The 15,046-nt window shown below is 34.0% G+C and overlaps 1 protein-coding gene across 3 annotated transcripts in view; it reads right to left on the bottom strand.

Moving 5' to 3' along the window:
• Positions 1–15,046, bottom strand: part of SCLT1 (sodium channel and clathrin linker 1) — a 286,704-nt gene that overhangs the window by 259,378 nt on the left and 12,280 nt on the right. For all 3 annotated transcript variants that reach the window (XM_055086225.1, XM_007112647.4, XM_055086226.1), the window contains exon 2: positions 8,054–8,121. In XM_055086225.1, coding sequence (XP_054942200.1) covers positions 8,054–8,121 — 68 coding nt within the window. The remainder of the gene's footprint in view (positions 1–8,053; positions 8,122–15,046) is intronic.

Raw genomic sequence — 15,046 nt, forward strand, 5'->3', positions numbered from 1 at the left:
AACTGTAGTTTAAATTTTAAAAATATTATTTCTCAAATTTCTTAGAAATTTTTATAAAATCAAAATCAACTACCAGTGTTATGACTGATAGTTGAAGATGGCTGACATTTTGCAAAATAATAATTCAAGCCCTTATTATCCTCCCACCCATCAATTATGTTTCCTAGTTGTTATTCTTATCACATGTTTCTCTCCACTTTAATCTACCTTATAGATAGCACCATGCCTGTACTATAATTTTATCAAGTCTAACACAATGACTTATTTACAATAGATGTACAATAAATTAGTGATAAACAAATAAATGAATTTCTTCCAGATTATTCAGAAAACCATTCTTCTAAAAACTATTTAGTAAACTTCTAGTGCTTAATAAATTAAATCCAAACTATTAAACTTAACCATTCAATGTCCTCTACAATGTGGAAACAACCTACCCTTCCTAATGCTATTTTCAATTACTTCTTCACATATGTGAAAGAATTACACAAACTGAAGTATGTTTTAGTCGCTAAATACAACTCTCATTTTCTCACCTCCTTTGGCTTCTCATCATGCCAATGGGTCCATCTGCAATGCTCTTCACCACCCCCTCTTTTGGCCCCCATCGAAGTTCTTTCGAAATCCTACCTATTTATCAGTGCCCAGCAAATAATGCCTCACATCCTTCAGGAAACTTTCCCAGATTTCTCCAACTATATCTGATCTCCTTTTTTCTCTTAATACCCATATTTGGTTTTGAAGTTCTTAAGATTCAAATAAGATGCCTTTTACCTAATTATTTAGTATTTCTTTTTTTTTTTTTTTTTTTTTTTTTGTGGTACGCGGGCCTCTCACTGTCGTGGCCTCTCCCGTTGCGGAGCACAGGCTCCGGACGCACAGGCTCAGCAGCCATGGCTCACGGGCCCAGCCACTCCGCAGCATGTGGGATCTTCCCAGACCGGGGCACGAACCTGTGTCCCCTGCATTGGCAGGTGGATTCTCAACCACTGCACCACCAGGGAAGCCCCTATTTAATATTTCTCATCCCATATTTTCATTAGTTTCTAAGTTCCTTTGAAATCGTTATTTTATTTTACATACCTTTATATCGCTAAAGCCCCTGGCACAGTGGCTTACATAAAGACGGTGCTCAATATATATTGGTTAAAGTGAATTCTGTGAAGACACTGCTCCATAACTATTTTCTAATGATAGTTGCTAAGGAAATACAAATGTAAGAATAGATGACCCAATAATCTAAAGTAATTATAAAAGCTATAAGATTCTGAAAATAAATGTAATAAATCAAAACATAGGAAAAATATTTGAAAATAAAAATACAGATTCAGCAATCCCTTCCCACTTGCTAGCAAAACTTCTGGAATAAGAGACTGCATTACTTAGTAACTAGAGACCTAGTGGAAAAAAAAGATTGAAATTGACTATAAAGCATTTAAAAGACTTTTTATATTCTCTAAAACAAAATTTAAACAAACTATATAAAGAAAGGAAACATTTATAGAATTTTATGAATCTTGAAAAATGGATACTGTAGAATTAATTTCTATCTATTTTGATCTCAAGATGACTTCCTGAGATGACAGTGATGATACATCACAGAAAGAATGTCAATAATATTTGATTGTAGTCAGGTAAACAAATTTTATGGACACTTTTCTTCCTCTAATTAACAAAACTACATACTCTCTAAGTACTGTAATTACAGTTCCAAATGTTTAATTTTGTGCCCCTGACTTTAATCATTATCACTGGCTATCAAATAAGTAAATGGCATCCTTTCCTCTATCCTTTGGAAGTAAATAAAGTATAGGTCGATTAGCATTTTGTAAAGGTGTTATACATTTTAGAGGGTGGCAGCAAACCCCTACACCTTTCATTCATATCATGAGACTTATTTTCATCATTTATCAATAAAGGTTGATGTACAACCTAAGAAATTGATAGACTTACACTCAGACTCCTTAAAGTACTGAATTATTGATTTTTCTATCTTCATCATGGGATGATGCAAAATCAACTCTTCAAGGTTTTACCTGAGTAATTCATCACATGGAGAGTTTAGAACTGCACTGTCCAGCACAATAGCCATAAGCCACATTAGTCTATTCAAATTTAAATTTCATTTTTCAAGTGAAAATTAGATTAAAGACCTGTCAGTTGTGCTAGCCTAATTTCAAGTGCGTAAAAGCCCCATGTGATACTGGCTACTGTATTCAACAGTACAGAATTATATATTTCCATCATCACAGGAAGTTCTACTGAACAGCACTGGTCTAGAAAGCTAATAATTTGACTTAAATAGTAAAAGTGGTTTGTTATATTTTATCTATCAAGTGTTATATTTTTAAACTCATGATCAACAGGAGTAGTCCTACTATTCCTTCAATGCAAATTTCCAATAACTATTATTTGATTACAATTGGACCAGCTCTTATATACTATACAAGACATGTCAAATTTCTTCCTGCCTCAGAGCCTCTTTTTGGTCCATTCTTTGACTTGTTCTTCACTTTCAGTGCCAACTTGAATGTTAACTGCCTTAGAGAAGCCTTCTCTGACCTTTCTACCAAAAACATGTCTCAGCCACCACCACACAACATGCACTTTAATCTCTATCTCAGCACCCTGTTTATTTTGTTCATAGGTTATCACAGTTTTCATTCATTCATTCATTCATTCATTTGTATTCTTCCATTGAAAGAGGATCCTGGGGCTTCCCTGGTGGCGCAGTGGTTGCGCGTCCGCCTGCCGATGCAGGGGAACCGGGCTCGCGCCCTGGTCTGGGAGGATCCCACATGCCGCGGAGTGGCTGGGCCCGTGAGCCATGGCCGCTGGGCCTGCGCGTCCGGAGCCTGTGCTCCACAACGGGAGAGGCCACAACAGAGGAAGGCCCGCATACCACAAAAAAAAAAAAAAAAAAAGAAAGAGGATCCTTTGTCTATCTTATTCATAGCTCTGTCCCCAGAGCTTACCTAGCACAGTCATGCACTCAAAATTTATTGAATTAACACTTAATGTTTGCTGAATCAGTGAATAAATGTGCACAATGACTGTGTTTCCCCTCCACAACCAACTCATACCTCCAGCACCAAGCTTCTATATTTATTTCCTCCTTCCTCTTCTTTCTAGTTTATGTTATTTCCTTTCTTTCCCAGCAGACTCTCTCAATTTTTTTTTTAACTTTAATTTTGAGTTCAAGGGGTAACAAGTAGAAAAAGAAGTCCCAAGACACTTTTAGGAAAGCTTTCAGAGAAAATAAACTTATTTTTAATATTCCACCCTGTTCCTCCAACAAGTACAAAGAGAACAAAAACACTAATCCTACCCTTCATTACACACATACTAGTGTGGCATAGGTTACAAAGAGGATTTAATTAGCTTGCATGTGAGAAAAGGCAGGGATTTAAGGGGGGAAAAAAAGTAGGAGGAAAGAAATGGGGAAAAAAAGGGATATTTCCCACTCACCTTCTTGAATAAAATATTTTTCTTATCTTTGAATATTTGTCATCCAGTGCCTACTATTACACTCCTAGAAAGCAATGTGACTTGAAATACTTTTTATTTATATAGAAAACACAACATAATCAAAGAAAGACAACTAAATTTCATAACAACCTGAAGGGATCATTCAAGAAACTAGTTATTTAAAGTATCTTTAGTACATATATACAATGGAATATTACTTAGCCATAAAAAAGAATGAAATAAACCCAATAAAAAAATGGGCGGATGATCTAAATAGACATTTCTCCGAAGAAGACATACAGGTGGCCAAAAAGCACATGAAAAGATGCTCAACATCACTAATTATTAGACAAATGCAAATTAAAACTACACTGAGGCATCACCTCACACCAGTCAGAATGGCCATCATCATAAAATCTACAAACAATAAATGCGGGAGAGGGTGTGAAGAAAAGGGAACCCTCTTACACTGTTGGTGGGAATGTAAATTGGTACAGCACTATGGAGAACAGTATGGAGGTTCCTTAGAAAACTAAAAATAGAGCTACCACATGATCCAGCAGTCCCACTCCTGGCATATATCTGGAGAAAACCATAATTTGAAAAGATGCATGTACCCCAATGTTCACTGAAGCACTGTTTACAATAGCCAGGACGTGGAACCAATCTAAATATGAGAAAAGGGAGGCAGGGATAAATTGGAAGATTGGGATTGACATATACACACTATTACATATAAAATAGATAACTAATAAGGACCTAGTGTATAGCACAGGGAAGTCTACTCAATACTCTGTAATGACCTACATGGGAATACAATCTAAAAAAGAGTGGATATATGTATATGTATAACTGATTCACTTTGCTAATTCTCATACTGGGTGATGTAAGTCAGATAGAGAAAGACAAATATCATATGATATCGCTTATATGTGGAATCTAAAATATGGCACAAATGAACTTATTTACAAAACAGAAATAGAGTCACAGATGTAGAAAACAAATTTATGGTTACCAGGGGAGAAAAGGGAGGCAGGGATAAATTGGAAGATTGGGATTGACATATACACACTATTACATATAAAATAGATAACTAATAAGGACCTAGTGTATAGCACAGGGAAGTCTACTCAATACTCTGTAATGACCTACATGGGAATACAATCTAAAAAAGAGTGGATATATGTATATGTATAACTGATTCACTTTGCTGTACACCTGAAACTAACACAACATTGTAAATCATCTATACTCCAATAAAAATATTTTTAAAAAAGGCAAACAACCCAATTTTTTTAAATGGGCAAAATATTTAAACAGGAACATCAGAAAAGAGAACATCCAAATGGCCAATAAGCATATGAAAATATTCTCAACATCACTGTTCATCAGGAAAATGCAAAATAATGCCATTATACCAAGTGTTAAAAAAGAAATAACAAGCCCCAAATGGGGTCACTCACCCCCCATCACAGCAAACCAAGCCAGTTTCAACCCCTCCCAGAGATGTGACCTTTAAAACAGTCCAGCTGAAATTTCCTGAGAAAGACCCCTGCAGTTCCGGTCCTGGTAGAAGACCTGGCCTGAAACAATCCTTTCTTTTCATTTACTAATACCTTCTCGCTCCCTCCCTTCCTTCTACCTATAAAAACCCTCCATTTTGTACAACCCCTCCTAGTGCTGCTGATTCTTAAATTTTTGAATAAAGTCATTAGTTCTTCAAAAAATAAAAAAGAATGAAATAATGCCATTTGCAGCAACATAAATGGACCTAGAGATTATCATACTAAATGAAGTAAGTCAGACAGAGAAAAACAAATACCATATGATGTCACTTATATGTGGAACCTAAAAAGATGATACAAATGAACTTACTTACAAAACAGACTCAGACTTCGAAACAAACTTATGGTTACAAAAGGGGAAAGGCTGGGGTGGGGGAAGATAAATTAGGAGGTTGGGATTAACAGATACACACTACTATATATAAAATAGATAATCAACAAGGACCTACTGTATAGCACAGGGAACTCTACTCAATATTCTGTAATGACCTATATGGGAAGAGAATCTGAAAAAGAATGGATGTGTGTGTGTGTGTGTGTGTGTGTGTGTGTGTGTGTGTGTGTGTGTGTGTGTGTGTATTTATATATACACAAAAGAATGGATATATGTGTGTATATATATATATGTATATATAGGAACCACTTTGCTGTACATCTGAAACTAACAATGTTGTAAATTGACTATACTCCAATATAAAATAAAATTAAAATAAATTAAATGAAGTATCTTTAAAAAGTTACATACAATTATAAGGGAAAAGGTTTTTTTTTAAAGATGAATGAATTATGAACCAAATATATTAAATATATGAGCTAGTCAACACGTTGGAAGACTCCAACTTTCTGTTTAAATCCACAGAATTTATGTGTCATTAGCTATTATAAAGGTATCCTGTATTTTCCTAAGAAATAATGCTATACAAAATATCTTAAGGCAATCCACAGAACTTACTTTGATCCAAAAGAAGTCTAAATGATCATTACGTAGTAATAGTACTAAAGAATTTAAACTATCATTTATAATACAGTTTCTACAGAAAATTATGTTTGAAGTACCAACTTAAAATGTAAGAAATAAATATCAAACTCTTGCAGGTTTGTTTTTTTGATACTGGAAAAAGGTTTCATAAGACATGTCCATTTAACACAAGAGCTGGCAATTTTATGGTACCTCGTGTGAGAAAGAAGGGACAGTTCATTAGGACTTTATTTTGAAAAACAGAACTAAAAGACATGAACTATTTGTATTTCCCAAGCTGATCATGACTTTTTACATCTCCACTTTCACTGTATTTAGCACACAGAGCTCAAATAATGTTGGAAGATACGTAGGGAAGAAGGAGGGAAGAAGGGGAAAGATATAGCTGTTTAATTAATCCTACAAATATTTATTGAGTATCTAACAAGAATTGTTCTAGGAACTTGGGAAATGCAGCTGAACAAAAAGGGCAAACAAATTTATGAAGAATTTCTGTTGCTAGTAGCAACGACTAAAGTTACAGTGACAAGAGATCTGAGCCAGTGCTCCTGGGTCCCATTTACTCTCTGATAATGAACAGTTTAACTCCTACTTCTATGTCTTCCTTTGCTACAAAATAAACAGAAAACAAAAACAAAACAAAAACAACAGCAAAGAAAGAAATTCCTCCTGAGCATTTTATCAGAAACCAGAATAATGCTTCTGGGGTGAAAAATCCCCAAGGATGCACTACATATGACCAAGGATATGGACGTTTCTGCTAGAAAGCAGATTAAACTCGCTTTCATGCTCTCATATCACCTCCCACTCACTAGTGCAAACTACCCAGTGAAAGGCAAAACCCATGAGGACTAGAGTCTTGAGACAGCAACATGTTCTGAAGAGATGGCAGACTGCAAAGGAATCAGGCAGTAACAATATACTAACACGAAAAATAAGAAATAGAAATCTAGATTTGACTTATGACTACAACAATAGTACAAGTAAGAGAAGAATGTGTACCTTCAAATAATTAAAGGAGCTATATAATTTCACTGAAGAGTACACTACTAAATAAGGGAAAACTTTTCCTTACTTGGTATGTTACCACCAGGCTTTAATTAATTATAATCACAGTACACAATGCAGGGTCACTTAAAGGGCTATCGAGAGTCATTATTTTATCTGGTAAAACCATCTTTCATAATCAAGTAAGCCACAGATTCCAGGAGATATGATGCAATTCCATGCCCAGAGGTCTTCTCAGGCTTTAAAATCAATCTTTTGTTTGAATCCTCCCTCTTCAGGCATATTCTATATGACATTAAGCAGAAGCAAAAGAACCTAAGAATCTAAGCAAAATTTAGAGGCTATTGGATTATGAAAGATTTTCTATTACCTAGTATCTTAAAAACAACTTCCTTTTAATTTATTAAAAGCAATTTCAGTTTTAATTACAAGATTTATTTATGTCAAAGCAAACCACTTCTTTATTGATTCAGTCGAGAACTACCACTAATCTAGGAGATATTTTTCTTTTAATATCCTATAACTCAGAGTCTACCAGTAAGTATACCTTATTGGTCAAAAAAAAATTTTTTTAAACACAATATTTAAATAAAAAACTACACTAAGAAAAAAATATTAAAACAATACCATATATTATTTACCGTTTTGAGTTAGTTTATGCTTTGTCATAATTTACAAGAATTCAGAGTTAAAGTTTACAATTGGATGTATCTTGAGAAACCTATTTAGGATGTTTCAAAAGTCTAATGAATTCTCATTTTAGAACTCGGACATTTAAACACTATACATAATACGTAATCTCCAACTCTGGGGTGAAAAACACAATTTCTGTGGTCGAAGAATTTACAGTCATTAAATAAAGACAAGTTTTCCTCCTTACAAGAATCAAAGTTGTAAGCAAACTTTTAAAGTGCTATGGGCCACTTCACATGGAATAATCCTACGTAGCATTTATTCTACATTTGTATTCATGTTGAGATGTTTACAACCAAATTTGTACTTAATTTGTTAGGCCTCAATTTAATTTACATACCTGTACCGATGAATATTTGAAAAAATTTTCCATTTGATACCGTCTAAGAACTTCATTTAGCCTTTGATCTGAAACAAAGAGAAGAACCAATTTGTAGTTAATTGGGTAATGTTCAACTTTTAAAAAGTAGAAATAAAGTAGATATTATTTGATACATCTAATGCAAAACTGCTAGTCGCCACTGTTGTTCAAAATAAAATGAATCATCAACCTCAACACACCATTTTAGAATTTAAAACTAGGCCATTCTATACACTTAAGCCAAATACCAATGGGAAAAAGAACAGCTACAAAGAACTAATTTTTCTGATCCTATAAATTTTAATTCTCAGTCTCTCCTGGTTTGCTCTTCTGGTTACTAAAGTCAAAAAAATATTCTCCACGTTTATTTTTTTATTCCTGCTACTAGAAGTGAAAAGAGTTGGAAAGATAAGGTTAAACCATTCCTGTTTAGAAGTTAAAATCTGCTGGAATTCTCTTCCAGGACAAACCTCCACACAGAGGAGAAACTGCAGGACAAAGTATCCAAATTAAGCAGGAATGGGCAAGAGACAATGGAAAAGAAGATCCAGAAAAGCTCAGAACTCAGCAAGTACAAGGTAATATTTTTATTTGAAGCAAGAAAAGCTACATACAATAGAACATAGCACCCAACAAATATACAAAACTCATTTTTCAAGATCACATAGAACATTTAAAACTGATAATTTGCTGACAAAAGGGTAAGTCTCTTTTAAGTTTTTGAATATTCTAGTGGGATTTATCTCAGGGATGCAAGGATTTTTTTCAACATTCACAATCAATCAATGTGATACACCACATTAACAAACTGAAGAATAAAAGCCATATGTTCATCTCAATAGATGCAGAAAAATCTTTCGACAAAATTCAACAACGATTTATGATAAAAACTCTCCAGAAACCAGCCACAGAGGGAACATACCTCAACACAATAAAGGTCATATATGACAAACCCACAGCTAACTTCATCCTGAAAGTATTTCCTCTAAGATCAGGAACAAGACAAGGATGCCCACTTTCACCACTTTTATTCAACATAGTTTTGGAAGTCCTAGCCATGGCAATCAGAGAAGAAAAAGAAATAAAAGGAATACAAATTGGAAAAGAAGAAGTAAAACTGTCACTCTCTGCAGATGACATGATACTATACACAGAGAATCCTAAAGATGCCACCAGAAAACTACTAGAGCTAATCAATGAATTTGGTAAAGTTGCAGGATACAAAATATACAGAAGTCTGTTGCATTTCTATACATTAAAAACAAAGTATCAGAAAAAGAAATTAAGCAAACAATCCCATTTACCACTGTATCAAAAAGAATAAAATACCCAGGAATAAACCTACCTAAGGGGGCAAAAAACCTGTATTCTAAAAACTATAAGACACTGACGAAAGAAATTGAAGACACAAATATATGGAAAGATATACTGTGTTCTTGGATTGGAATATTCAATATTGTTAAAATGTCCATACTACTCAAGGAATCTATAGATCCAATGCAATCCCTATCAAAATACCAATGGCACTTTTCATAGACCTAGAACAAATAATTTAAAATTTGTATGGAAACACAAATAGCCAAAACAATCTTGAGAAAGAAGAACACAGGTGGAGGGATCACACTCCCTGACTTCAGACTATATTACAAAGTTACAGTAACCAAAACAGTATTGTACTGGCACAAAACCATAGATCAATGGAACAGGATAGAGAGCCCAGTAATAAACTCATACACTTATGGTCAATTAATCTATGACAAAGGAGGCAAGACTATGCAATGGATAAAAGACAGTTTCTTCAATAAGTGGTGCTGGGAAAACTGGACAGCTACATGTAAAAGAAGGAAATTAGAACATCTCTAACACCATATACAAAAATAAACTCAAAATGGTTTAAAGACCTAAATGTAAGAGTGAAAGCCGTACAACTCCTAGAGGAAAACAAAGGCAGAACATTCTTTGACATAAATTGCAGCAATATTTTTTTGGATCCTTCTCCTCAGGCAAAGGAAATAAAACCAAAAATAAACAAATAGGACCTAACCAAACTTAAAAGCTTTGCACAGCAAAGGAAACCATCAACAAAATGAAAAGACAACCTATTTAATGAAATATTTGCAAATGATATGCCTGATAAGGGAATAATATCCAACATATATAAACAGCTCATACAACTCAACATCAAAAATACAAATAACCTGATTAAAAAGTGGGCATAAGTAGTGAATAGACATTTTTCCAAAGAGGAAAGGTAGATGGCCAATAGGCACATGAAAAGATGCTCAACATCACTAATTATCAGGAAAATGCAAATCAAAACCACATTGAGATATCACCTTACACCTGTCAGAATGGTTATCATCAAAAAGAACACAAATAACAAATGTTGGCCGGGATGTGGAGAAAAAGGAACACTTGTACACTGTTGGTGGGAATGTAAATTGGTGCAGTCACTGTTAAAAACAGTATGAACGTTTCACAAAAAACTAAAAATTGAACTACTATATGACCCAGCAATTCCACTCCTGGGTATATATCCTATAAAAACAAAAACACTAATTCAAAAAGATACATGCACTCCAATGTTCATAGCATTCATTATTTTAAAAAAAATTTTATTGGGGTATAATTGATTTACAATGTTGTGTTAGCTTCAAGTGTACATATAGCATGCATTATTAACAATTGCCAAAATATGGAAGCAACCTAAGTGTCCATCAACAGATGAATGGATAAAGAAGATAGAATACAACTCAGCCATAAAAAGAAGGAAATTTCGCCATTTGCAGCAACATGGATGGACTTGGAGAGAATTATGCTAAGTGAAATAAGTCAGACACCAAAAGACAAATACTGCATGATATCATTTATATGCAGAATCTAAAATATTACAACAAACTAGTGGATATAACCTAAAAGAAGCATACTCACAGATATAGAGAACAAACTAGTGGTTACCAGTGGGGAGAGTGAAGAGGGGAGCGCGATATTGGGGTAGGGGAGTAAGAGGTACAATTATTAGGTATAAGCTACAGGGGTATATTGTACAACATGGGAAATACAGCCAATACTTTATAATAACTATAAATAGAGTATAACCTTTAAAATTGTGAAGCACTAAAAATTGTAAACCTGTAACTTATATAACACTGCACAGCAACTATACTTCAATAAAAAAAGAAGAAAAACTAAAAATTAAAATAAATAAATAAGAGTAAGTCTCAACAACTTTCAAAAGACTGAAGCTGAAGAGGAGAATATACCACTCTAAAATATGCCTCTTTGTCATAAGGATTATTTTAGGCTGGTAATTTTTAAGAAATAGCAGAATAGAAAAAGCTCTGAAAACTGGAGTAGAAGTTACCATTTTGTAAAAGACATTTACATTTATAAGGGAAAACTCCATTTGTAAGCATGTCTCCCTCTCCATACCAGAAAGAGAAAGATGACTCTAACACTCTAGAAACTCTTTATGAATAGAGAAGGTAATGACTTAAATCTGCTTAATAACTTTTCTCCTGTTTACTGTGCTTTTCCTGATAATTTTTCATCTCTTCTTTTGTCTTTATCTGAAGATATTATTTAAGATTGTAGCTTGGGCCATTTGAAGGAGTTTTCCTCAGTTTTCCTGGGTCTCTAATGTATACAGAAGGTAAATATGTTATTAAACTTGTTTGTTTTTCTCCTATTAGTCTGTCTTTTACTATAGGAGGTCACAGGCAACAACCTAAAAGGATAGAGGAAAATTATTTTTGCTCCCCTGCAAAGACTTATATAACACTGCACAGCAACTATACTTCAATAAACAAAATACCAATGGCACTTTTCATAAACTTGTTTGTTTTTCTCCTATTAGTCTGTCTTTTACTACAGGAGGTCACAGGCAACAACCTAAAAGGATAGAGGAAAATTATTTTTGCTCCCCTGCAAAGCCAAAGAGGGCCTATTACCTGATAATAGCACAGTTAGGCTAGAATGAAGAACCAAAAACTACAGGAAAAATCTCCATAATGTAAGAAATTACTTTTCAATAACCTATTGGTCTCAGGATGAATTACAAAACAAACTTAAAAGTATTTGAACTCGATGATAGTGAAAATGCTATACCTCTAAACTTCTTAAAGAGGAAAAAGCCTCTGCACAGCAAAGAAAACTATCAATAAAATGAAAAGGCAACCTACTAAATGGGAGAAAATAATTGCAAATCATATATCTGAAAAGGGGAACAGATCTAAAATAAACAAAGAACTCATACAACTCAATAGCGAAAAAATGAACAACTTGATTAAAAAATGGGCAGAAGACCTGAATAGACATTTTTCCAGAGAAGACATACAGATGGCCAATAGACACATGAAAAGATACTCAACATCATTAATCATCAGGAAAACGCAAGTCAAAACCACAACAAGATATCACCTCATTCCCGTTAGAATGCCTATTATCAAAAAGACAAGAAATAACAAGTGTTGGTGAGGATGTGGAGATGGGTACTGTTTGTAGAAATATAAACTGGTGCAACTACTATGAAAAACAGCATGTAGGTTTTGGTTCCTCAAAAAACTAAAAACATAATTCACATGACCCACCAATTCCACTTCTGAGTATTTATCTAAAGAAAATTAAAACACTAATTTGAAAAGGTATGCACCCCCATGTTCATTGCAGCATTATTTATAATGGCCAAGATATGGGAACAACCTAAACATCCATTGTTGGATGAGTAGATAAAGAAATTGTGGTATATATACAATGGAATATTACTCAGCCATAAAAAAAGAATGAAATCTTGCCATTTGTGACAATATGGGTGGACCTCGAGAGCATGATGCTAAGTGAAATAAGTAACAAAGAAAGACAAATATCATATGAAAAGAGAGAAAGCAAGGTCACTGATACAGGGAACAGATTGGTGGTTTCAAGAAGTGGAGGATGGGGACAGGGAGAGGCAGGGAAAAATGGATGAACTGGTTCTTTTTTTTTTTTTTAATAAATCTTTTAAAAAGAAAAAGGATATGAAACATTCTTGAAAGCAATGAAAGAAAAATAAATCAATTGAGATATATTCCTTGTTCATCATCAAAAGCCACAATATGATTAAGATGTCAATTCTTCTTAAATTGATTTAAAGATCCAGTACAATTCCAATAAAAGCCATTTTGTAGATATGGACAAACTTGTTTTAAACATTGCATTGAGTAGTCTAGACAACACTGATGAAGAAGAAGTTGATGAACTCACACCTGCCAATTTCAAGATTTACTAGAAAGCTAAAATAATCAAGAGAGCACGGTATTTGAAACAGACACAAAGATAAACAGAACAGACAGAGTCCACTAGTACACCTATGCAAATTCAGACAACTTGACCTTGGTCAAAGGAATAAAGGCACAATAATACAGAAAGTACAGACTTTTAGTCTTTAGTCATCATCAACAAATGATGAGGGTACAAATCGATGACCATAAGAAAATAAAGACACAAACTTCGCACCTTAGACATAAATTCATTCAAAATCATTCATTGTCTTAAATACAGAGTACAGAACTATAAAAATTATAGTGGAAAACTTGGGAGAAAATCCACATGAGTTCTAGTTTTGACAATTAGTTTTCATATCCAACACAAAAAGCACAATCTGTGAAAGAAAAAAATATTGATAATGTGGACTTTATTAAATTTAAACTATGTACTCTATGAAGGACAATGTTCAAAGAATGGAAAGACAAGCCCCTGACTACGAGAATATATTTTCAAAACACATAACTGAAGAAAGATTTGCATGCAAAATACTCAAAGAACTAGAAAAAATCCACCATAAGAAAAACATACCAAATTAAAACAAATATGGCAATATGAGTAGACACCTTACAGAATAATATATACAGATGGGAAATAAGCATGTATAAGTTGATCAACATTGGTAAATCATTGGAAAACGATAAGCATTGTGCATTGGGGAAAAGCAAATTAAAATAACAATGAAATATAGGGACATATGTATACATATGGCTGATTCACTTTGGTGTGCAACAGAAACACAGTGTTGTGAAGCAATTATATTCCAATAAAGATCTATTTTTAAAAAAACAATGAGATGCCCTACCCATAAAACTATAAAATAAAAATAAAATAAAATATAATCAAGACAGTATGGTACTGGCACAAAAACAGAAATATAGATCAATGGAACAGGATAGAAAGCCCAGAGATAAACCCACACACATATGGTCACCTTATCTTTGATAAAGGAGGGAAGGATATACAGTGGAGAAAAGACAGCCTCTTCAATAAGTGGTGCTGGGAAAACTGGACAGCTACATGTAAAAGTATGAAATTAGAACAATCCCTAACACCACACACAAGAATAAACTCAAAATGGGTTAAAGACCTAAATGTAAGGCCAGACACTATCAAACTCTTAGAGGAAAACATAGGCAGAACACTCTATGGCATAAATCACAGCAGGATCCTGTTGGACCCATCTCCTAGAGAAATGCAAATAAAAACAAAAAAAAACAAATGGGACCTAATGAAACTTAAAAGCTTTTGCACAGCAAAGGATACCATAAACAAGACCAAAAGACAACCCTCAGAATGGGAGAAAATATTTGCAAACGAAGCAACTGACAAAGGACTAATATCCAAAATTTATAAGCAACTCTTGCAGCTCAATAACAAAAAAACAAACAACCCAATCCAAAAATGGGCAGAAGAACTAAATAGACATTTCTCCAAAGAAGATATACAGATCGCCAACAAACACATGAAAGAATGCTCAACATCATTAATCATTAGAGAAATGCAAATCAAAACGACAATGAGATATCATCTCACACCGGTCAGATTGGCCATCATCAAAAACTCTAGAAACAATAAATGCTGGAGAGGGTGTGGAGAAAAGGGAACCCTCTTGCACTGCTGGTGGGAATAATGTAAATTGATACAGCCACTATGGAGAACAGTATGGAG

This window comes from Physeter macrocephalus, chromosome 7 (genome assembly GCF_002837175.3).
Source record: "Physeter macrocephalus isolate SW-GA chromosome 7, ASM283717v5, whole genome shotgun sequence".
In the NCBI taxonomy this organism is placed as follows: domain Eukaryota; kingdom Metazoa; phylum Chordata; class Mammalia; order Artiodactyla; family Physeteridae; genus Physeter; species Physeter macrocephalus.